The sequence below is a fragment of the Pelophylax lessonae genome, assembly GCF_965119305.1.
Source record: "Pelophylax lessonae genome assembly, chromosome: 3".
NCBI lineage: Eukaryota > Metazoa > Chordata > Amphibia > Anura > Ranidae > Pelophylax > Pelophylax lessonae.
The window spans coordinates 283812736-283838198 of NC_138770.1; the positions used below are offsets into that span (position 1 = coordinate 283812736).

Below are 25463 nucleotides of genomic sequence, written 5' to 3' on the forward strand. Positions count from 1 at the left end.
ATGTTTCAAATCAAATTTTACTTCAAAATATTAGCAGACAAAACAGTCAAGCCAAAATTAACTGAAGATAAGGAGGCTGGCTCCACACAATAATGTGTCATAAACGTATTTACAGAAGACCAGGAAGCCGCCCTGCAGACTACTTCTGGTGCAACATGATGTGAAGCCGCCCAGGACATTGAGATGCTTCTCGTTGAGTGGGCTGTCACCACCTCCGGAGGAGCCAAACCCTCGACACAGTAAGCTCGTTGAATAGCAGACACAATCCAGGCTGCAATGGACCTTGACGAGGCCCGCTTTCCTCTATTTTTGCCTGAGAAGAGGACGAAGAGGTTATCCTATTGTCTGAAGGAAGATGTTGACTGAAGATATTCCATTAGAGTCTTCCCTACATCCAAGGGATGAGGTTCATTATCCTCAGAAGATCAAAAGGTAGGAAGCACAATCTCCTGGTTTTCATGAAAAAGCGATGATACCTTGCGGATTGGAATTGAGCATCGGAATTAGGACCACACGATCCAGAAAGAACGTGAGGAAAGGTTCTTTATGACCAAGGGAACTGATCTCAGAGACCCTTTTGGCTGAAGTGATTGCCACTAAAAAGGCTGTCTTAATGGTAAGTTCTCTGATAGAGATGGAGTCCGTCAAACTGGTTCTTGAAAGGACGTTAAGGACAAGAGGAAGGTCCCATTTTGGAAACCTTGGCTTCCTCTGAGGTCTGAGCCTGACCGCACCTTTGAAAAATTGCTGTATGAGTACATGCTTGGCCCAGGGGAACCCTGAGAACACCGATAAGGCTGATATTTGCACCCTGAGAGTCCCAACTGAGAGAGATTTATCCAGTCCCGCTTGAAGGAACTTCAGCACTTCTTGAACTCCAAAATTCGAGGAAGGATTTCCCTCCGGGTACGTGAATTCTAAGAATCTAGACCAGACTCTACAGTAAACTCTGTTCGTGCTAGGTCTCCTGGAGTTCATTAAGGTAGGGATTGCCCCAGGAGGGCATCCGAGTGACTCCAACCTCTCCCTCTCAAGAACCAGACCGTTAACCTGAGCAGAGCAGGGCAGGGGTGTAATGTTGTTCCCTGCGAGAGAAGGTCTGGTGTGAGGGGCAGGGGAATCGGGCTCTGATAACTGAGCTGCAGGAGAAGTGGGAACCAGGGCCTGTTTGGCCAATGAGGGGCCACCATGACAATCTCCACATCTTCTGCTTGGAGTCTCTGAAGAAATCTGAGGATGATGGGAAACGGGGGAAAAGCATATGCCCTGCTGAATTCCCATCTGTCGGTCAGAGCATCTGTCCCGCAGGATTGGTGACACCTGCTGCGTGTGAAGTACCAGTCCAGCTTGTGGTTGCATGGAGATGCAAACAGGTCTACTTCGGGTGAGACCCCTAGTGACAGAATCCACTTGAATGAGTTGATGTGGAGAGACCACTCGTGATTCAACTGGACTCTGGAAAGGAAATCTGCCTGGACATTCTGTGGCCCCGGAATGTAGGCCGCCGAGATGTTGGACAGATGGGCTTGGGCCCATGTCATGATTGGGTCTACCTCTTGAAGAAGGGAGAGACTTCTGGTTCCGCCCTGTCTCTTCACATAAGCCACTGCCGTGGTGTTGTCCATTCGAAGAAGCATGGATTTGCCTTCTATCAGGTGGTGGAAAGCTTGAAGAGCTAGAAAAGCCGCACGGAGCTCCAGGATGTTGGAGACCAGGGAGTGGGCTTGTGGAGGCCATCTCCCTTGAGCCACCTCTGCCATGCAATGGGCTCCCCAACCAGAGTTGCTGGCGTCGGTTGTAATGATGACCCAAGTGATGGGAACTAGAGAATGGCAATTGAGCAAGTTCTTGCGTTGGAGCCACCATAACAGGCTGCTTCTCATGCTGTGGGAAATAAAGATACGCTGCTCGCGTTCCTCCGGATTCCACTGCAGAAGGAAGCCCCTTTGAAAGGTCTGCATTCGCCATAGTGCCCACTTGACCATAGGGGCCGTTGAGACCATAGTGCCGATGATCCTAAGACACTGGGATGCCGACAGAAAAGAGGAGGAGAGGGCTGGAAGGATCCTCTCCCGAACCACCGGGATTTTCTCTAGAGGCAGAGAAAGTGTATTCTGAACGGTGTTGAATTGAGCCCCTACTTAGGGGTGTCCAAACTTTTTTCAAAGAGGGCCAGATTTGATGAAGTGAACATGCGTGAGGGCCGACCATTTTGCCTGACATTCTCTGGACCATTAAAATTAAATGCAAATTAACTATTTTATGCAAAGTTTATTGCAAACGGCATACTTTTCATTTCATCACATGGATGACAAATCTAAACAGGTGTAATGCCAGTTATCATGGAGAGAGCGCTGGTCCTGTCATACTAGTGCCAAATTTATTTGTGTCTTTTAGTGCTCCCTTATCAGGCTAAAGCCTCGTACACACGATCAGATTATCGAACGATCTTGCGTCTGATTTTTGTTGCATGCTGGTTTCATATCGAAAGTGAAGAGGTTACTTACATACAAAAATTCCGTATGACAGAATTCAAGTTCAGAAGTGATGTCATGTGTTGAATTGTTTTGTATGTGTTCTTTCGTTTCTGAGCATGCCTAGTCTTGCTCTTATGATTTTTTTCGGACAATAACTGTACTAATTAAAGGAAAATTGGATGTTGTGTTGAAGTACGATAAAAATTTTATAGCCTGCACATCCAGATTTTGTCGTCCGAAAATTCGTAATCGGCTGCACTATACTAACAATCCGAAAACCGGCAGATCGTTCGTTCAGACTAAATTTTACTTCCGATTTTCCTATCGTGTGTACGGGCCTTAAGTCTGAGGCCATATTGAGCAAGGGATATAAAGCTGGTGGGGATGGGCGGTGGATGTTAACATTTAGTGTATTCACAAGTAACATGGGTGTTGAAAGATCCAGAGATCCCAGTGGTCCTGAGCAGCGCTCTGGGATTCACAGGGGCCACAACAATAGATTTTTCCAAATTATCTGTGGGAAAGTATTAAAAAAGTATTAAAGCGGCCGCAATTGGCCCGCGGGCCGGACTTTGGACATGCCTGCCCTAGATAGACCAGATGTTGAGAGGGCTCCAGATGACTTTTTTGTAGATTCAACAACCATCCGAACTCCATGAGAGTTGTGGTGACCAGGTCCCTGTGGGACACAAGTTGATCCCTGTTTTGTGATAACAGTAGAAGATCCTCTAAGTCAGGCATGTCCAACCTGCGGCCCAGGGGCCACATGCGGCCCGGAACCCCAGGCAATGCGGCCCACTGCTCCCTGACAGTTTTTTTTTGCTGGGGAGGAAGGAAGTTGGGTCAGGGGCATGGCCACAGTGGCTTGTAATTAACGGTAGGCAGAAACTGCCTCGGAGGGGAGGAGGGGGGCAAGCATGTGCCGGGTTTCTGACTCCTACCACCATGACCACTTCAAATCACTGAAGTGGTCATGGTGGTTAGAGTGTTCCTTTAATATCTCTCAGAAGAAGTAAACCTCTGTATACTGATTCCATTTCATTTGATCATCCTCTAGTTGTGTTAAATTAGTAGGGGGTGTGCGGCGGCTCAAGAAGGGCGCGGCAGCATTTTATTACTTATAAACCTTAACTATAGTATATATTTTATATGCGGCCCAAGAAAATTTCTCTACACACAATGTGGCCCAGAGAAGCCAAAAGGTTGGACACCCATGGTCTAAGTAGTGATGTAGACGTACCACAGCCAGAAGGACCTTGGAAAACACCCTTGGGGATGTGGACAGGCCAAAAGGAAGGCAGATGAACTGGAAGTGCTGATGTTCTATCGCGAAACGAAGGTACTTGTGGAAGTTCACTGCTATAGGCACGTCCAGCGGTAGGGTAACATGTTTTGCTAGTCTGGAGACTGCGGCATCGACCAGATGAGCCGATTCCAGATGACTGACCTCTTCTGGTTTAAAGGGATACAATTTAGCCAATTTAGAGGATAAGGAAGCTTTGCCATCCCCTCTACTCCATTCTTCCAGAATGACATCCTTTAATTCTGAAAGGAGCGGAAAGTTTAGCCACTCTTTCTCCAGGTGTTTGAAAAACCTTCTCTGTTTCGTTTGTGGGGTAATGGGATCTTCCCATTTCAGAGCCTCTTTAACTGCTCTTATGAGAGGTGAAACAAGGGCGAAATCAAAGCCCCCAACTGCACCTTCCTCTTCATCCGAATCACTTTCTGAGGATTTTCCGGAAGTGAAGCTTGGTTGAGAGGGACCTTGCTCTTCAGGAGCCTCAGCAGGAGAGCTGGGAGTAGCAGGCCCAGGTGTGGGACTAGCACCTCACTCTTTCATGGATTGTTGGACAATCCGTTTCACCAGGGATTCCAATCTCTGATCTTCAGACTCTCTCTCACCAGATGCAAGAGCAAAACAGGGCTCGCAAAGGGACTTGTCCTCCGGGACATGCGCCCCACAACCCCAACAGGCTCTCTGGGCCGTATGGCTACTGTGGCGGTGTGTGCGGTGTCTGGAGGAGGAATTTGAGCGTCTCCTTTCATGCCTGCTCCCTGATGGAGACTCACGGCGTCTTGACCTTGAAGAAGATTCTCTTCGTGGCCTGACAGGGTCTCTTTCTTGACCAGACCTGGAAGAGCTGGGAGAAAGAGAAATCCAGGGAGACACAGGATTTAGCCATGAATCATGAGCCAGCATCCCTCCCTCATATCCCCCTAGAATGTACCAGCACTCACCTGTTGTGAGAGGGCTGGCCACAAGGGGGCGGTGAAGCAGGATCCATGTTTTAGGCAAAACCAAAACTGACAAGGAAATAGAGAGCATACAGCGGATCACTACAAGGTAATAAGGAACACTCAGGTGTCATCTTAATATGCATCCAACCGCTCCCCCCCCCCCCTGCACACCGCCAAAAGGTATACAGCATCCGGCCCCACATACCTGAATTCACAACAGACAAGGTACCGGGAAGATGTCGCTATGCCCACAGTGCTTCCCACTCGCACTGGGGCTGACAGGCGTTTAAATTTCCGTGCCAGGATGACGTCAGTGATGACCGGCCGCGATCGCAAGTGCGCATGCGCAGACCAGGCCTCGCTTCCGATCTCTGCGAAGTGCGCATGCGCAGGCAGAGAGCGGAGCTCCATACCCACACTGCGCATGCGTCCGCCGGACTGAACGGAGGGGGAGCAGGAAGAAGATGGCTGGAACGCAAGGAGCGTTCCAGCCGCCATTGGGCCACCAGGGATAGCAAAGAAGTACATTTAAAATTACACAAACAAGACAAATACGCTGCTATGGAGGAAGATAAATTTTCAGACCCTGTCAGGATATCCGTCGGCCATCCGAAGCACCGCACAGTTATCAGCCAAAGGGGATTTTTGAATGTCACTCACCCGCCCGTGCCTGGGCCCTGGGCATAGACACCGACTTTCATTCTGAGGTAAGCCGACCAAATTTCAACAGGAAATAATCCAAATAGGGTCCTTGGAGGAGGACAAAAAAGGAACACTGGCTGTGCCTGTGTAACGAGAGAATTACCTACCCCGTGAGAAAAACCTACCCCTCGTCACTTCCGGCCAGGAACAGCTGAGCAGCGCAGCAGTGCGCATGCTCACAGCCCCGGATACCTAATGGAAGAGCTGAGGATCAGACTAGTGCGCATGCGCACTAGTCTGAAACGATCTCGGTGTCCGTTAAAAAAACCTACCGACGCGGCGGTGACATAAAATAGCTGTGCTGCACTATGAGTCATCTCCGCTCCTGTCCCGGTCACTTCCCTGATCTTGGCTAGTAAATATAAAAGCGGCTGGCGGCTCCGTGATTTATCTTTTCATACAGCCGCCGCCGCTTTTATATTTAGTAGCCGAGAGCAGGGAAGTGACCGGGACAGGAGCGGAGATGACTCATAGTGCAGCACAGCTGTTTTAATGTAACTGCTCGCGTTACACAGACTGCCGTGAACCGGAAGTGACGGGGGTAGGGTTTTCTCACGGGTAGGTAATTCTCACGGAACACCTGCAAGCTGAAATTTATAGAGGGGGGTCCTATACCATTGGAGAGGAGGCGGGGTTAACCCACACGTAGGCTGCCATGGAGACTGTCAGGAAAACTTTTTTTCCCATGGCTTCAAAATCTTTGGAAATTTTATATCTCTACCCTTAACTTTGCCATTCGCCTTCTCCTTCATATACTTACAGGGGAAAAACTAAAGTACAGAAAAGAACCTCTATGGAAGCAAAAGGCAAACAAGATTTCCAATATTTATTATTTACAGAAGGTGTGGTAGGGTGTAAAGTTTCTGGCAAGGAGACCAGATTTAATTTTTTTTATAGAAGCAAATGGTTATTGAACATACACATCTGTACCTGAGTACAAAATAAATGTTGCTTCACTAAACTGCAGAGTATACGTGCCCAAAGACAATGTTACAATCAACAACTGAAATTTGGAGGAAATAATTATAGTATTTTTATACCCATTCTTTTGTGTGGTAAAACTGGTTACAGAGGATTACAAGCAGGTAGAACAAGATTCTTTACCTGACTGAAATATATTTAAACATTCCACATATTTTAGCTCTATGGATGTGCCTACCTCTGGGTTTGGAGGCAGGTGCCAATACTCAAAACACTTTTGTGACATATGTATGACACTTGATTCCAGTCAGGGTACTCCAGGTTACGAGTGTGCGGTGCTTAGTGGACTATCCCGATGGGAGTATTTTCAGTCAACCCCACTATAAGGAATTTGTAAGAGCAATCCTAACTTGTGCATTAGAGGAATATTATCCCTAGTAGCCAATGAACACAATCCAGACAAAGACTGTATTAAAGGTGAATCACACCACTGATTCACAGTGCTTCAATCTAGTAGATATATTAATTTCCTGTTTGGCTGAAAGTCACTTGCTGAATTCATATAATAATAATGCAAAGTTATTATTATACCAAATAATACTATCTACACGTTTGGAGACATTGGTTTTCTTTTGGCAAATGCATGAATTACCTTTACTTTGTCCTGATTCCTTTTTGTCAACATAGAGGGATACAATGCTTTTTATTTCAACAACTGACACCATTGTGCTATTGCAATGATCTCTGCTAGCCACACACAATTGTTCATTGGTTCACTTAGATCAGTGGCCTCCAAACTGCTTGCCTTTATCTGGTCCTTGGGGCATTATTCCTCCCACTGACATCAACAATGGGACAAAATTCCTCCCACTGATATAAACCATGGGACACTATCCTTCCTACTGACACCAATGATGTGGCACTATTCCTCCCACTGACACCAACAATGGGGCATAATTCCTTCCACTGACACCAGCAATAGGGTACTTGCACCAACAATGGGGTATCATTCCTCCCACTGATACCAATGATGGGGTGCTATTTTTTCCAACACCAAAAGACAGTCATAATTTCTTCAACTGACACCAACATCAGTGCACTATTCCTCCCACTGACACATGATGGGGCACAACTCTTTTCACTGACATCAACAATAGGGCACTATTGCTATCACTGGCATCAATAATGGGGCACTATTTCTCTTACTGACACCAACAATGGGACACTATTCCTTCTACTGACACCAATAGGACATTATTCCTCCCACTAATATTAATAATGGGCCCTATTCCTCTTTATACTGACCACAGGCTCTATAACTTTTCTACTGCCACTGACCACCAATCTTGGGACACAAACACTGGGGTGTTTCTACTCTGTCCGGTCCCCCTAAATCCTGAAGAACAGTAAGCTGGCCCTTTGTTTAGAAAATTTGGAGACCTCTGACTTAGATCCTAAACTAAAATAGTATGAGTTGTATCAGTAGATACCTTTGTACAATGTCTGTTTTTGTCAATATCCAAGAAAAAGAGTTCATTTTTTAAATACTCTTCAATACATACATTCACATACACTGCTGTTTAATCCTATATAATCTTATAATTGTCATCTTATAATAGCATAATTAGAGATTTTAGAGGTTTAAGCAAACTTAACTGGCTTTTACTTAAAGAGTTGTATGCTGCAGTGGCGAGGCTTATTTTCAATGACAGTTCCTCTTTTCATAGACCCAATTACAGAGACTATTACGTTGTGCGTACATTTTATCACAGAAGAGACTGCTAGCTAGATCAAAACTGGAACGGCAATATTTTACTGTTTATAATAACAGCCATAAACATCTGATATAGTCATATATAAAAAGTATTTTGTCCAAAATCAAAGCATATTTGGCACAGAATCTGAGAGTAGACTACCAAAATAAACGTTCTCGTTCGTATAAAGTCAGAGAACTGTACTTCAGCACTTTCATGTAACCAAATAGCGTGGGTACACAAAAAAAAAAGACTTAAAATGGGAAATGACTTGATAATAAATAACACTGAGAAAAGTAAGGTGAAAGACAAGTGAATATTTGACGGTGAACACGGGTAGGACAAGATGCCACAAGGTCACATTACCTTTGGGTGGAGCTCTGCGGTTGGAGAGACCCTGCAATGTGAATCTCTTTCTAGCAAGCGCTGAGCGCTCTAGGTTATGACTGGCAGGTTTATCAGCTAGGAAAAAGGGAAAGGGAAAGCAGTAAAGCTGGAAGGGAGTGAGGTTAGTTGGGTCAACCGGCAAGCAAAACAGAAGCAAGCAAAACAGAAGGGAAGGTGGGATGCGCTTTAAAATTAAATACAAATAAATTACCTGATATCATTATTATACCTTTTCCTATGCCCATATTTCCATTCATAAAGACATATAAATGCTTGAAAAGATCAATTCTCTGAATTCTGTGTATTCTGTTTTGGGTATCTGCTGGAGAGTGAAACCTAGCTCCCAGGTCTAAACACCTCTGGTGCAAGAGATTTTATTTCCCTGCTGGAGTTAAGGCAATACCCCAGCTTCTTATATCTCTTATTCCTCATTTCTCAAATGTCTTGACCATTACAAATTCTTCTTGTTTGATTTTTTTTTTGTTTTTATTGTATGTTATATTTTAGAGAATGCAACAGGAAAATACTTAGAACTCTAAAGTATTTGGAAATATGGCCAAGAACTACGGCAGGGAAATCTAGCCACTACAGTCCCCAAGAGATAATAAAAAGTCTAAGAGTGAGTCTTGACTTTAATCAGAGAGCTATATCTAGAACTGAAAAACACTTATTCAAAATATGGATGGTGAAATGTAACACACGGTTTCTTTTTTCAATATAAGTATTAGCGACAGATAAATTACTAAACATATACTAACTACATTAAGGAGAAATTAGGATTAATTAGTGACTTGTTTAGGCTCAGACACCATCTGACATTGAGCTTATTCAGTGTTTAGATTCCCAGGTCTGACAGTGGAACAGAGTGGTGGAATAGTAAAAGGCAATTATACTGTAAGTTGAGGGGGTGAGCTTTCATTCAGAGAAAAGTGACAGGGTCCCAATTTACTTACTACAGCTATGTCTCGGTGTGGATATTCATATAGACTCACATTAGAGTAGGAACATATTTGATCGTAGGGTTTCATAAATACAGTACATATACAAATGTATGTAACAAAAACCTTTGTTTTTTATCCAAATGATAGAAATGATTTATAGTAAGGTCCACAGAGCCTAGTTGATGCACAATAGAGCCAGTTGTTAAAGCAATGCTCCAATACATCCAGACTACAGCCAAAGCCCATACTTTACACAAGACCTTCATAGGGATGCATGAGTACATGTATGTAAGATATATTCCAATATATTTACTCTCTAATCTATCCACTCCCTGTCATTTTGCATTTTGACCTGCAACTGTAACTGTCTGAGACCCACCCGTACCCAGCTACCTGTATTTTCTATGTTAATAGACCAGGCTATAACTGATGTTGTCCTCCTTTTCGGTGTGGTCTTTTGGGGGGGCTAGATTGAGTGCTGGGGAATTGACTGCAATTATATTTGCATATCAAATAGCACAAAACATGAAATCATAGTGCAAATGTTATTTGCATGGCAGCTACTTCCTTGATAACACTGGAATCTTCAGTTTCCATTGTTCATATTTCTAATGAACATGAAGGATACACTATATCTGCAAACTCCGTTGCCCAAAACATTAGAGATCAACATTAGTCAGTAGATTGCCTCTGTTTGGGTCTTACATACAAAAAATAACGCAAAAAAAAAAAGAAAAAAAAAATATATATATATATATATATATATATATATATATATATATATATATAAAATAAATGATTAAGATGGAGTAATTTATTATTTGAACGTGCTTTAATGAATGTCACTAAGTTCATTACTCATACCTTTTGTATGTCTTCCGGCTGGACTTGTTGTTCTGTACTTGTTGTTTAGTGAATTTTGACTGGAGGATTCTGCTTTATTTTGATTGTTCAGGGATGCTTTGCTTGACCTTTTGTTAAACAGAATATTTTAGAAAGTTAAACGTGTTTTACATAAATCTTTGAATCAGATTGCTAAAATTGTTTCAGACAATCATGGGTGTGTGGTATTTCTACAGTCATTTCTCATTCTCTGCTGCAAAATGAAATATAGCTCTTGTCCACTTTTGCAGCAAAAAAATAACCCAGATGTGCAGAAACAATTGCAATTTCTGTTTGTATATACGAGTCTGCAATTTATATCTTACCTCATAACTGTAGAATTCATTGGAGCATGGTACACGCTCTCTGTTATCCTCTGATGTAACTGACTAGCTTCTATAAAATAGAAAAAAAAGAGCTCACTGTTATGTTGTATATTATACCGTGAAAGCCTAGGGATTTTCACACCAATGTTTTGAAATAAATGCAGAAAATGCATCAAAAAGCATGTCAATGCACAATTTTAGCACGTGTTGCATTGTACATTGCAATGAACATCAACATTACCTCTGCATGCCTCAAGTTGTCCTGTTAATACCTTTCTAATCTCAGAAACCCAAAGATTTTTCTGCTCAATCGATGATGCCTACAAATATACAAACACGGATTCATATTAAGCACATGTTCTATATAGAAAATAACTGTGCATGAGATTTTTTTATGATAAATAACATTCTGATTTTTCAGTCTATTTGGTAATGCTGGGAGACAATTTCCATACTTTCTACCAGTCTTTGTTGGTATATTTACTTACCATACATAATTCATTAGCTTGTGAGAGAGAAAAGTCGGCTGATATCCTGTACACAACACTGGGCAAAGTTGTTGCTTCTATGTAATGTGTTTTTTAACACTAATAATGAGTGTTTACCACCAATTTTAAGCTTCTATAGATTATCACTACTGCTACATACAGTGCCTTGAAAATGTATTTATACCCTTTGAAATTTTCCACATTTTGCCATGTTACAACCAAAAATGTAAATGTATTTTATTGGGAATTTATGTGATAGACGATCAAAAAGTGTCACATAATTGTGAAGTGGAAGGAAAAGGATAAATGTTTTTTACATTTTTTTACAAATAAATATCTGAAAAGTTTGACGTGCATTTGGATTCAGCCCCCCTGAGTCAATCATTTGTGTAACTACCTTTTGCTGCAATTACAGTTGCAAGTCTTTTTTGGGGATGTCTCTACCAGCTTTGCACATCTGGGGAGTGACATTTTTGCCAATTTTTCTTTGCAAAATAGCTCAAGCTCTGTCAGATTGGACGGAGGGCATCTGCGAACAGCAGTTTTCAAGTCTTGCCACAGATTCTTAATTGAATTTAGGTCTGGACTTTGACTAGGCCATTCTAACACATGAATATGTTTTGATTTAAACAATTCCATTGTAGCTCTGGCTGTATGTTTAGGGATGTTATCCTGCTGGAAGGTGAACCTCCACCCCAGCTCTAATAGGCTTTCTTCTAAGATTGCCCTGTATTTGGCTCCATCCATCTTCCCATCAACTCTGACCAGCTTCCCTGTCCCTAACTAATAGTTGTCCTGTGGACAGATTCCCTTACCTGAGCTGTGGATCTCTGCAGCTCCTCCAGAGTTACCATGGGCCTCTTGGCTGTCTCTCTGATTAATGCTCTCCTTGCCGGCCTGTCAGTTTAGGTGGATGGCCATGTCTTGGTAGTTGTGCCATACTCTTTCCATTTTCGGATGATGGATTTAACAGTACTCCGTTAGATATTAAAAGCTTGTGATATTTTTTTTTAAAACCTAACCCTGCTTTAAACTTCCCCACAACTTTATCCTTGACCTGTCTGTGTAAAATCCCAATAAAATACATTTACGTTTTTGTTTTTAACGTGACAAAATGTGGAAAATTTCAAGGGGTATGATTACTTTTCAAGGCACTGTATGTCAAGTAATGCTTCATCATCACTCATAACTGCAGATAAACTGCGGGACACCAACCATTTTCCACATGCAACTAGACAGTCCAATTTGCAACTGAACTTTTCCAGAACTTGATGAATGAGGTGCATGCGATTGGGTATTCTTCGTATAGGGAATTTTCATGACATTCACTAAACTAAGAGAAATTTCTCTTGCAAAGTAAGCAGCTTGTTTGCCTTTAGTAAATCATCTGCCAAGTATCCTATACTTAAAAAAATAGATACCCCTGTACTGTTAATGGTAGGTTGTTACGGTTACCTCCTTGCTGCAGCAATCCTTGCTGTTTAATTTTGTGTGAGTGTATATGACATCAGGTCCAAGGTGCAAGCTCTCTTTTCCGTAAACGCAAGCAAAATGCCACACTGGCTCCTGTGACGGTGGTGGGTATCAGATCCCTGCCCTCCTCACTAACTCGTGACAAAGGACCAGCCAATCTCACGCCCTGCCATCATTTACATAACAATGCCACTCCCAGCTGTACCCAGCACAAAGATTTCCAGCTTGCGGGACCACAATCTAAATGCCAACAGGCTGAGAGCGATTGTCACCGGGCTAATTAAGCAATTAACCCTTTAACTGCCACCACCTCCACGTTATTTATTGATTTATTTCCAGAGTGGGAGCAAACTCTTAATTTTAGAAATACCAATTATGATTTTAGAATAATCGTCTGTAACACGCACAGTCACCACAGACAGGAATGTTCAGAGGATTTATTCTATACAGTAGCACTCTTCAAGAGAAAAATTCTTGGTTAGCTTGTATTAAGAGCTTAGGGACAAGGTTAACACTTTTCAAAATAAAGTTTAGTAATAAAAAGGTTAGAATTGGTGCAAATAAAATATTTATAGAAAAAGGGTATTTCAAAGAAATAGAGACACAATTCAGCAATTTAGAAAAATAGGGTAGAATTGAGAAGTAAGAATACTTGCATTCAATGTCCTGGTTATCAGAGTTCAGAGTTCAATAGCTGAGTCAGTTGTGATCGGTTCTCAAACTTGATAAATGTTCCTTCTTGATGTTACCATGAGAACTTGTGATAACGTTTGAGCAAGCTTTTTCTCTAGGATCAAAGGGGCGTTGACGGATATCCCTGACCAATTAAAATGGAGTGGCAATAGGCTGTCCTGGGTTTACGACAATATCAAGTGTACCTTTGTGGACAGAGTCATACCACTCTCAATATTTCAAAATATGTAATGGTTACATTCTTTAAACTGCTAGTTTATCATTCAGCATGTAATTTTGCGTCAAGAGGTACCAAACACGGATAACATTATCACACAGGGAATATCTTATCGCTATCTTCTATTCTCTATGTGATAGGGTGGTCATGCATGGTCTTAATTCGATCATTATGACATTTCTCATCCAAATATATACTTATTGTTAATGTGTCATCTTCCTGTCTGCATTTATGAATCGTGTGTGTATTTGTTACGTTTTTTAATTAACAGAACTGCTGCTGATTGCTATTTACGACTCCCATTAGTTCTGGTTCTCCCTAATGGAATTGTTCACGTTTTACGACAGGCCTGGACAGAAGAACTGCCAGGATTCAATTAAGATAAGGCTCTTTTGAAGTGTTAAGCCCCTGCATTCCTTGAGTTAATTAAGGAAGGGAGGGGGGGGCAATATCACTGAGTGCATATTTGGCCTGTCGGACTGAACAAAATGGTTGCTCCTGAACAAAATGGTTGCTTGCGACAGCTTTTAGTATATCCAGTGCAGGATATCATTACAGCTCTGACATACCCCTGGCACTTCACAGTTGACAACAAGAGTCATCTGACTGCCCAATATTTTTTTTTTTTTTTAACAGTGACATTTTTTTTAATTTTAACAAAGAAAAATCCAATAGTAATAACAGTAAAGAACTGCAACACACGTATGTACAACCTTAAAAGTCATCACATGGTATATAGGTTACACAAAAAAGTCTGGAGTGATAGATCAAAGTAAAAAGGAAGGTAGAAAAGATACAATGAAATGTATACCAGTATTAGCCATCCAAGTCAACCATAGTGTCCTTAATCTCAGCCAACAAACCTACTTCTTAAAACTAACCCACAAAGCAGGTCAGTGACCATATAGTAAAAGATATAAGGAGGGAACCAGGAATAGGGCTGAGATTACAACCCTTGGGAAAGGGAAAAGAATAACAGTAGAAAAAGGGGGGTGGAGGAAGTGATGAGGGGGTAGGGGGGATGGGAAGGGAGGGGAAAGAAGGGAGGCAGGGAGGCCAGGAGGGAAAAGAAAAGGTATGGTAGAGGGGGTCCATGAAGAAAGCCAGTGGCATTAAGGAGGGATAAGTAGCAATGGGTAGTCAGGTAGAGAGTACAGAAATAAAAACACAAATTCACAGCGTTAGGCATCTAGCCTCAACCCATCCCAAATTTTGTTAAACTTCTTGGGGCAATTGTGGGCCAGATATGTAAGCTTGTAAACTGGCCTGACTGCCAAACTTTGGGCCAGGTAAGTGTACATCAGCTGTGTCAGCACTGGCTGGTGTCATCTCTCATATAAATAACAGATAGACTTTAAGACTTTAAACCTTTAAACCCCAATCAATGTTAAATGGTCTACAGTAGTGGAGAACCTGATCAATGAAGGACTATGGAAAGGTATATACCAATCAAATTAACAGTTACAGTGTCACTAAAACAGGGTGCTATTTACCGCTGCTGGCACTAGTGTTTTGCCTAAGAATGCATAACAGGGAATATAACTCAATAAAAAATTCTCTTTGCAAGCATTATAAAAAAATATTAAAAAAGCCAGTGGAACATTTGCTTTTATATGCAATTCCTCTTTTTACCTGAATTATGTACACTTCTTCTCTGCCATTATACCACACTTCAAACTTCTTATTATCTCCTTTTACATTTTCAGTGATACCAACAGAACTCATCTGTTACCAAAACAAGAATAATTATCATAAATAAAATAATCTATTGTCAAATGTAAATCAGTCAATTTTACTTCTAGTCAAAAGTTTCATCAAAAAGGACTTAAAGAAAAAAAGGAATAAAAGGGCTGAAATACTTAATTATCCTGAAGAATCAACTAGTTCAGACATCCATGAAAGCTGATAATAACATGATGATAAAAACAGTATTTGGTCACGTCACATGATCTCAGCTGAACAGGCTAGAGAGTGAAGCTAATTGGCCAGTTCTGCCAAAAACATTACTCCTTATGCCCCTTTAGCTGAAAGCATGTGACCAAATGCTGACATTAGATCATATTACTGGCCTTCATAGGTATTGCCATAGGGTGGCACTTTCCACTATTTAAACTCAAAAAGAAAGAATAAATCTCTCCAAAGTGAGAGGAAATCCATTTGACACAGTAATCACCTGAACAATTTACCCCTCTTCAGTTGCAATACATTTTAAAGTTATTCCTTTCCATCAAATTTTGTTCCATTGACAATAGTCACAAGTATGAACAAGGGGTCAATTTACACACAGACAGCAATAAAACAAACAAAAAAACCTTTTCCCAATCTATCCAAAACTAAACAAGAAAGTTTTGATTAAAGATACATTTAATGATGCACTACACTCATGGAAATGTAAAACAGACTAGCAAATTACCTTCAGAGCATGCTTAAAACTATAGGAAGGTGACTTCTCATGCCCCTCAGTGCTCTCTTCCCTCTTCTTGCAGAAGAGAAGGGTTTTGGCATACAGGAAGAGATGTCTCTGCATTGGCTTGAATCTGGCCAGATCTTTTACTTTATTATGTCCTCTCTTGTGGTCTGTCCACACATTGAAGGAGCCCTGCATGAGCAGCTTCCCTAGGTCACTGAGATCCCCCTGTGAAAAAAGGACACACATACAACTAAATTTTATGGCATTCAAATGCAGCGTCCCAGTTGTGCCCAGTCTTCGCTGGTATTATTGGTTGGAATGTTGCCATTTGCCAACCTGTGAAGAAATGGAGGTTCCATATACCCTCCGTGTTCACCAAAAACAAGGTAGAGGAGGTATTCCCTTGGTGTCATGAGTGATAAAGATTATGCCTTTGTTGTCTCTATATGCAATGAATAAATAAAATAAAGTGACATTTTCAAAGAATCTTCTGGCCTTGCTGCTAAAGATAATTCTATAACCCCCCCCCCTTATGTGTAAATAATGCCCTAGCCATCTGCAAAAGCTAGCAGGAAAATTTGAGACATTACTATTAACTGTATACCTTGTGAGCTGTGACTTTCTAATTGTATAATACAATGTTGTCATTATTATACCTTGTGAGCTGTGACTTTCTAATCGTTTATAAAAATATTAGCTTTTTTATTATGTTTGCAGTTATGCACGTGTAAGGCGTGAGTGAGGTATGATTGTTTTATGAGCCTGGATACAGCCTTAACATGCTTTTGCAATTTATTTTAAACCTTTAAAAATAAAGGTCCAGTCTAAGTGCAGACACCACAAGATGCTATTACATTGATTAGCCTTCTTTAGTAGGCATCTCAGCAAATAGCACAATGGCAACAAAGGTGTCCAGTGCGCCCCTTACCCAAATAATATGTGCCACTTGCTGTTATGGCCCATTATAGGTTGGGACAGTTGCTGTTTGTTTGTACCATTTGTTATTTGGTAAAGAGGCGCGCTGGACGACTTTGTTGCCATTGTGCTTTTTGCTGGGTGTCCAGTGTGCCCCTGTGCCTTTAAGGAGGGGTGGGCTCCCCTGCCATGACGTGGCCTCTGCAGCTTAGGCATGTATTTGCAAATGTGTGCAAACTAAACCTCTGTTTTTAACACTGTTAGACAGGACAATTTGGTTTGTTGCAGACTGGCTGGTACATTGAGCTGGGAATTTTTCTTCATTATAGGTGAAGGATCTACTAACTTGTCAGACCTGCTCTGAATGGGTTCAGCAGTCTGTATTTCTACTATCTTCTTGATCTGTTTTTGTTGTGGTAATAGTTTTCTTGAAGTTCTGGAAGATTGGAGTCCATTGTCTTTCTGGGATTACCTACCCGAGGTCAAGTAAAACGAGTTGGACAGTGCCTTGGAAACAGCAAGGTGGGCCCTCTGTGAGTCTTTGGCCCTCCGCAGTTGTTTTCATGTGACTTTAGATTTAGAGCTGGCCGTTGTAGGTGGGCATCCAGTCAATTTCTTCACTGTGGCTCACTGAGGTTTCCCAATGGCTTTCCGGGTAGCAGCATTTGTAGTACCTTCAGAACTTCTGGATAACAGCTTTTGTAGCTCCTTCAAGACTTTGTCTATTTTGTCAGGCAGAGGCATTGTGCTCTGAAGTGTCCAGTTTCCCCACAATTGTGACATCTCTTTCCAGAAGAGGGTGGCATGGAACCCAACTTAGTTTCCTCTGACTCCATCTTTCTTAAGGTCAAAGCAGCCACTGCCTGTTGCACATCAGTGAGGTTTGCTGTAAAGTAGACTGCGTATCACGTACCTGGTAGCAGAAGGGGATGTCATGGAACCTGAATTAGCTTCCTCTGACTCTATCTGTCTTAAGAACAAATCAGTCACAGCCTTTTGCACATCAGTGAGGTTTGCTGTAAAAGTAGACTGCGTATCACATACCTGGTAGCAGAGCCTGAAATGATGAGGAAGGCCTCTCTTACAACTCTGATTCGAGGCCCCTGGTAGTGTGAACGGATAGCGTAGGAGTGCAGAGTGGCTCCTGTAGGTCTTGCCAGTAGCAGAGCAGGTATCCATGCCAGGCAGGAGAGGTCATTGGTAGTCTTCAGTGAAGCAAACGGGCTGGTAGACTGCTGGAGGATGGCAGACTGAAGCAGGCTGGTAATGGCGACAATGGGCAGGTGAGGCATGCGCTGGTAGCAGACTGTAGGACAGCAGGCACAGCAGGATGTGTGAGGAAGCAGGGCCAGGTAGGCCGGGTCATATACTGGCAGGACAGATCAGGTACAGAGAAACAGGCAATAGCGTGGTCTTGGAACAGGTCGGGTCAGCAGCCAATCGGTGCAATAGAAGCCAATGGAGCAGACAGAATTGGAGGTCAAAGATAAGCCAGGGTCAGTGCAGATAGAGTTCCGAGAATGGTCACACAAGCTGGGCCAGCACCTGGAATCAGGATACAGGATAACAGGAACACAGGATGCAGGGAAGGCTGAAAGACAAAGCAGCACTGATCTTGAGCACTGGCTGAGTTTAAATAGCCTGTTTGGTGCCAACATCTGTCACAGATGCATGTCTAAGCCAACTGCACTATTGTCTGCATTAAGGCCTCAAGAACTGGGGGTATTTCACTCTCTTCTGCTTCTGGTGCACCCAAGATGACCTGAATTAAATATGCAGAAGTTCCACTGTCATCCTGCTCAAAACCCTTAGAAGTGTTTGGTCTTGACTGCAATTGGGGACTCCTCCTCCAGAATTGTTTTCATCATTTTGGAGTTTTTAGAGTAGGTCAGGGTGATCACTCTGGTCTCTTGCCAGCAGCATGAATATTATTGGATCTAGAGGTTGCACATCTTTTCAAACTTTAGTCATTAAGGCCTTGCTTGTGGACTCCACCCTCATTCCACGCTTTGTTACACGTCTAGATAAGATCCTTCATCATGTCTTTACATAGACTGACAGCCTTTCTCGCACTCCTTGATAGGTGTGTTTAAAGAGGTCGATCATCTCCGCACAGTTCTCCACTCTTCCATAAATTTCTCAGATTGCTTACAAGCATTCTTTTTTTTTTTATTTATTTATTTATTAATTTTTCACAATACAAATCCATAAAATAAGATTAAACAATCACAAAACCCTTTTTTTCCTTATTACCCAACCACCCTACCCCCTTCCCTCCTCAATCCTTTTCCCTTTATCCTTTATTTTTCTTGCTCTCCGCTTCTCATATTAGTATATCCCCTAGTTTTCTTAAACTCACTCCATTTTTCCTAGATATTCTCCCAGTTCCCTATCTCATCTTACCCGCTGCTCCTTAAGAATTCCATACTTTTTGTAATTTCTACTCTTTTAATCCATTCACCCGGGGCCTCTTCTTTTTGCCAGTTTAAAAGGATTAAGCCTTTGGCTGCATTCATCAAATGTGGAAGCAACGTACTTTTATATTTTTTTAATGAGCTTTTTATACCATGGAACAGACAGAACCACGGCTCTTCCGGGACCTCTGTGTTTGTGATCTTTTTAATTAAAGTTAATATATCCCTCCAATATTTTTTCATTTTCGGGCATTCCCACCATATATGTGTCATTGTACCTACTACCTTACATCCCCTCCAGCAGTATTTTGATTTCCCCGTCCGGTATTTATGTACTTTATCCGGTGTGCTATACCACCTAGATATGCATTTGTAATTCATTTTCGCCTTATTAGTATCAATTGCTGAGCTGTGTACCAGCCTCATTCTTTTTGCTAAGTTGCTAAGTGAAATTCTTCTCCCCGTGTTCCCAGTTCCTTTTCCCATTTTTTTTATGAAGGGCTGTATTGCCGGTTCCATCGCCACCACCAGAATTTTATAAATATTTGAGACGTTGTTCTTTTCCTTCTCAGAGACACAAATCCAATCAAAAGGGAGCAACTCATTCTCTGTTCTTAGTGGTTGAGGCAGCGATGCTACAAAATGTTTCAACTGGCAATATCGCCATTCATCTATTCTCCAATTTGTTGTTGAAGTTCACATAAAGTGTGCAGTTTCCCCCTATCTAAAATATCCTTTAATCATACGTTTTCTCCCCCACCCAATTTCCGTGTACCTTTCCCACTCCTGGTGGAAAGAAATTTGTGTCCCTCAAAAGGGATCAGTGGTGAATTATACTTCCATTTCTCTTTTTTGTGATTTAAATCCCAAATTTTAGGTGCCTGACGTGTTATTATGTGTGTCCTAGAGTTCATTTTTCTGTATTGTGGTGGTATCCATATAATTTTTCCTAGTGATGAGTTACTCTGAGTACATTCTATTTTTACCCAACTTTTTTCACTTTTTATCTTACCCCATTCCAAAACCCGTGCCAGTATTGTTGCCTGATAATATTTTTTAAAATCTGGTACCGCTAGTCCTCTTTGTGTCTTTCCTTTAGTTAATACTGCGTATTGTATCCTAGGTTTCTTATTTTTCCATATGAATGCAGATACAAGGGATTTTAGGGTCCTAAAATACGACTGGGGTATTGGTATTGGCAGCATCTGAAACTTAGGTAGGATTGACATCTTTATTATATTTATTCTCCCTATCCAAGAAAGGACCCGTGGTGCTATTTTATTTATTTCTGATCTTATTGCATTTAGTAATGGGATATAATTTGCTTTATATAATTTCTCAGGGGACGGAGTTAATTTAATTCCAAGGTATTTCAATTCCGATTTCCTCCACACAAAGGGGAACTCTCGTAGCGCCTCTTCCTCATGCAACCTCATATTAATATTTAATATCTCAGATTTTGCTGGGTTAATTTTTAAGTTAGATAGTTCCCCATACCTTTTTAATATTTCCATCACGTTTGGTAGGGTTAACCTAGGGCTGGAGATGTAGAGCAGAACGTTATCGGCATAGGTGGCAACCTTATGCTCCACCCCCCCTTACCTCAGGACTCCCCCTTTTTGTTGCCAAGAGGGGTTCTAGGGAGAGGACAAACAACAGCAGTGATAGCGGGCATCCCTGCCTAGTTCCGTTAAACATTTTAAACGGCTCTGAGAGGATCCCATTAACCTTTACTTTTGCGTAAGGGCAGCTATATAATGTTCTGATCCAAACCATCATCTTTGGTCCTATTCCCAGCTCTTCCAGAGTTCTAATCGTGAATTCCCAGTTGATCCTGTCGAATGCTTTTTCAGCATCTATCGACAGTATCAACCCTGGGGATCCACTTCTAACCATCTGCTGCATTAAGAGGATTGTTTTTATGCCAGAAATGGGTCTGTAGCTGGAACAGACTGAGGGATCTTTCTCTTCCTTCAATATGACGGTGACAGATGCCAGCAGGGCTTCTTTACTCATTTTATATTGCCTTCCTAAACCATTAATATATTAATTTAATCTGGGTATTTGCAATTCTTTAAACCTCTTATAATAGTTAATTGTGAACCCGTCAGGCCCTGGACTCTTTCTTGATGCAGTGGTTTTTAAAGCTCTACCTATCTCTTCTTCCGTTATAGGGGCTTCTAGCTGTTCAAGTTTCTCTTTCTGGATTTTAGGTAGCTTCGCCATCTTCAGATATTCTTTAATCATCTCAACTCTGTTCAGCACCTTCTCGTGTCCTTCCTTTCTTTTTATGTTGTCTAGTCTCCCGTAATACTTTTGGAACTCTTTCGCAATCTCCGTCGTCGAGTACAGTATCTCTCCCCCTTTACCTCTTATCCTCTCGATAAAGTTAATTGATTATTTTTTTAAGATCCCTGCCAGCTTTTTCCCAACCTTATTACTCCACGTGTATCTTTCTTTGGCTATTCTATTAAACGTTTGTCTAGTTTCCTGATCTAGCAGCTCTTTTAGTTCGTCCCTTTTTATTACTAGTAGGTGATGGGTCTCTACATCTTGTGATTTTTTATGTTTTTGTTCCAGTTCGTAGATCTCTTTTATTAATCTATCTTTGTTTTTTTTCCTGTCCTCTCCTTTGTGCACCCTTGGATATTAAAATTCCCCGGATAAACGCTTTGTGTGTTTTCCATAGAATGTCTTTTGGGGTCTCTTCTGTGTCGTTTATTTGAAAAAATAACTCCAGTTCTTTTTCTATCTCTTCCCCCCACACTATATCTCTTATTAACTCCTCGTTGATTCTCCATGTGTTTGTTTTAACTTGTCCTCCTGGTATTGTCAGCCTCATGGTGGAGCGTGATCTGACCAGGTTTTGACCTCAACTCTCGCCTCCACCACTGACTCTATCAATCTGTGCTCGATCATTATATAGTAGATCCTTGAATATGTCCAGTGTACAGGGGAACAGAACGTGTAGTCCCGTTCCTTTTGGTGCAAAACTCTCCAGGCGTCCAATAATTGGCATTGGAAACATTTCTTCTTTATCATCCTTAAGTGGGATATTCTGTTCCCCTGCACACGCGAAGTACTGTCCATTTCTGGGTCGAGACAGAAGTTGAAGTCCCCTGCCAGAATCACGCAACCTTTTTTAAATTCCATTAATTTCCCAAGTAAGCTTCCTAGGTAGCCTACTGATTTATTATTAGGGCAGTACACATTAGCTAATGTGACATCTCTGTCAACTAGTTTCCCCTTCAAAAAAAGGAATCTCCCTTCAGGGTCACTCATCCTTTCCTCCAAGGCGAAACTCCCTCTTGCTATTCCAATGGCCACTTCCTTTGATCTTTTAGTTGTCGAATCTGCATAAACCCATGTGGGGTGGCTCTTTGAATACAGCCTAATATTAGATGAATGTGTAATTTGAGTCTCCTGTAGAAACACTAAATCTGCTTCCAGGTGTTTCAGTTCCCTCAAGATTTTATGTCTTTTCTCTGGCAAGTTCATCCCTTTAACATTGTATGTTACCAACTTTAATACTGTCATCTATCTATTATATTTTCCTCCATCTTCCCACTCAGTCAGGGGAGTTCTAGATAACTCCAGACACCACGTGTCTGACCATGCTGTAGGCAGGGAAAGGAGATCTCGCTGGAGAAAAGTAAAAATTAGCTCAAAAGGATTCTCTCTTCTCCCCCATCTCTCCCCCTCCCTCCCCCTCCTCTTACCAGAAAGGTACCAGAAAAGGGGACCTGGTCCCTACCCTCATGGGACCAAACTAGTCGATATACGCCCTCCCTCCTTCGATCGACTTTACCCCCTGGGACAAGCACTGACTTTGCTCGCCTGCCATCTTACCCTTCCCACTTCTTGTGGGTCGAGGTCAGGGAGTGACCTAAACTCTGGCGTCCCAACCGCTCTTCCTCTTATTTTCTCTTTGCCTCTATTCCCTGCTTCCCCCCTCCCCCTCCACCCCAATCCCCCTCTCCACCTCCCCTCAGTTAGAGTCCCATAATTAGTTCCTTGCTTTCTTTTTAAATATAAGGCTCTTCTTAGACATCACTTGCCACTGATCTTCTTCATCTTCCTCCCCCCTTTCCTCCCTTTGATCTGTCCATCCGGGTATCTCCATCTTGGGTAGATTCAGGCTCTCACAGAACTCTTGCATTTCTTTTGGGAATCTTAACTTCACTATCTTCCCTTCTTTTCAGACCCCCAAGCATGCCGGGTGTCCCCAAAAGTACTGAACATTTTGTTGTTTCAATAATTCCACCAGCGGCCTCAGAGTCCGTTTTCTATTTAATGTTTCTTGTGAAAGGTCTAGAAATACCTGTAGGTCTATACCTTCATATCTCAAGAGGGGTCTGCTTCTCAGTTTTTCCCAGATCTGCGCTCTCAATTCATGTTTATGAAACCTAACAATGACATCTCTCGGTATTTCCCTTGGTAATTTCTGTGGCTTCCTAATTCTATGTACTCTTTCGATTTCCATTTTTTCTGTTGCCGCTTTCCCTAAGGGAAGGTTAAACATAATTCCAATTATTTCATCCAACTTCTCTTCCTTCTCAGCCTCGGGCAGACCTCTAATCCTCAAATTTTTTCTTCTATTTCTGTTTTCTTGATCTTCTATCCTGTATAGCATGTTTCCCTGGTCTATCTGCGTCCTCCTCATTTGATCTTTAGCATTTTTATCTCTTTCCCTTGTTTGTCTATTTTTTCTTCTGTTTCTTCTACTCTTATCAGTATATGGACTAAGTCCTCATGTAATGTTGCTATCTCAGTTTTCATAGATGTGCAAACATCTCCATTATTTCCGATTTTGTGGGTAGTTGGTCTTGATCCCTTTGGTCCCCCTTTCCATATCACCCTCCATCTGTACACTGTTCTTTGGAGAGATTGGGGCTGTTTTCACCACTGGCACAAATACTTTTTTGGCTCTGGACTTTTTATTGCTCTCTGTGTCTTGCTTTGATTTAGCTCCAAGTTGTCTTTCAGTATTTGCATTTTCACCCGTTCCTTCTGAGGTCATGTATTTTTTAATAGTTCCTGGGCTTGCACTTGCTTTTGCAGGCTTCCCTACCCCCTCTTTCACCGGCTTTGTTTTTCATTTTAAAACTGCTTCTTATGGCGTATTCTCCTTCCCCTTTTCTTTCCTTCTCCCACTTCTGCTCCTTGTCCACGTTAATACACCACTGTTGTAATTACTCGGGGTGATTTCAGAATTCTATTATTCAAGTCTGATCTCCACCTGTTCCTTAGGGACTTTGTATATTCTACTTAGACCTGAGCTTAGGGTATTCTTAAGTTCGCCCCACCATTCACCATGCCCAAGCTCTATGAAGGCAACACATTACTCAGATTTTCATGGGGAGGACACAGACAGTCAACAGGGGCATGCAGGATCTGTGCTAATTTTCATAGTATGTTGTCCAGTATCAAATACAGTGTCCACCCAGGTATAACCCTTAGTTCATAAATGTAATGTTCCTCTTCGTCCCTGTCATTTTGTTAAGCTACTGGCCCTTAGCTTCACCCCAGAATCAGGGCCAAGCACTCCACTCAAAAACTTTAAACTTTAATATGTGGGTTTTTTTTCCCCTTTTCACCTCCACCAGCCTTCCGCAGTGTCAAGCCGTCCCGCCGTTACATTCCGGTCCCTGGCAAGCTGTCTCACTCTCGAGCTCCTCTCTGGTCCCAGGGTGCTGGATCACTGGGTCTCTTCCCGCTCAGCTCTGGTTGGTGTCCACGGCGGGCCTGCCTGCCTTACGCACCCGCCTGGGTGTCCCGCTGTGTTCAGAGACACCAGACGCCAGGCACACGTGACCTCCCGGTGTTCCTCTGAGCTTCCGTCTTCCCAGACTCCACTCCGGCTCTCCAACGGCATGGGTCCACCGGCTCTTTCCGGCTTTGGCAGCGGCGGCTATCCGCCAGGGAGGGTAAGGGTGAAGGTGGGGTACAAGGATGGGAGTAGAGGGGGAACACAGGATTTACCCGTGCTCAACCATAGGAAGGCTACAGGCTCCTCTCTTCATTCCCGGCTGGGAGACTCCCCAGAGCTCAGCACTCACTCCCTGCAGACGCCATCGTCAGGCTCCTCCCCCATCGCTTACAAGCATTCTAATGCTGTGCAGCCTGGCCTGTCTTGCTTTAGGTTCCAGATAACATCAGAAGCAGGTGCTCGTAGACTTTTGATTATTCTCTGTCTCTTAATAATGTCTGTCACAGAGTTTGTGG

The 25463-nt window shown here is 42.3% G+C and overlaps 1 protein-coding gene across 5 annotated transcripts in view; it reads right to left on the reverse strand.

The window, feature by feature from the left end:
• MCF2L2 (MCF.2 cell line derived transforming sequence-like 2) overlaps positions 1-25463 on the reverse strand; it is a 529158-nt gene that overhangs the window by 62009 nt on the left and 441686 nt on the right. For 3 of the 5 annotated variants that reach the window (XM_082251878.1, XM_082251877.1, XM_082251881.1), the window contains 6 exons: positions 15913-16134; positions 15132-15224; positions 10870-10948; positions 10629-10698; positions 10285-10391; positions 8459-8554 (listed from right to left, as the gene is read on the reverse strand). In XM_082251878.1, the coding sequence (XP_082108004.1) occupies positions 8459-8554; positions 10285-10391; positions 10629-10698; positions 10870-10948; positions 15132-15224; positions 15913-16134 (667 nt within the window). The remainder of the gene's footprint in view (positions 1-8458; positions 8555-10284; positions 10392-10628; positions 10699-10869; positions 10949-15131; positions 15225-15912; positions 16135-25463) is intronic. The other 2 variants (XM_082251880.1, XM_082251879.1) reach the window with 1 other exon arrangement.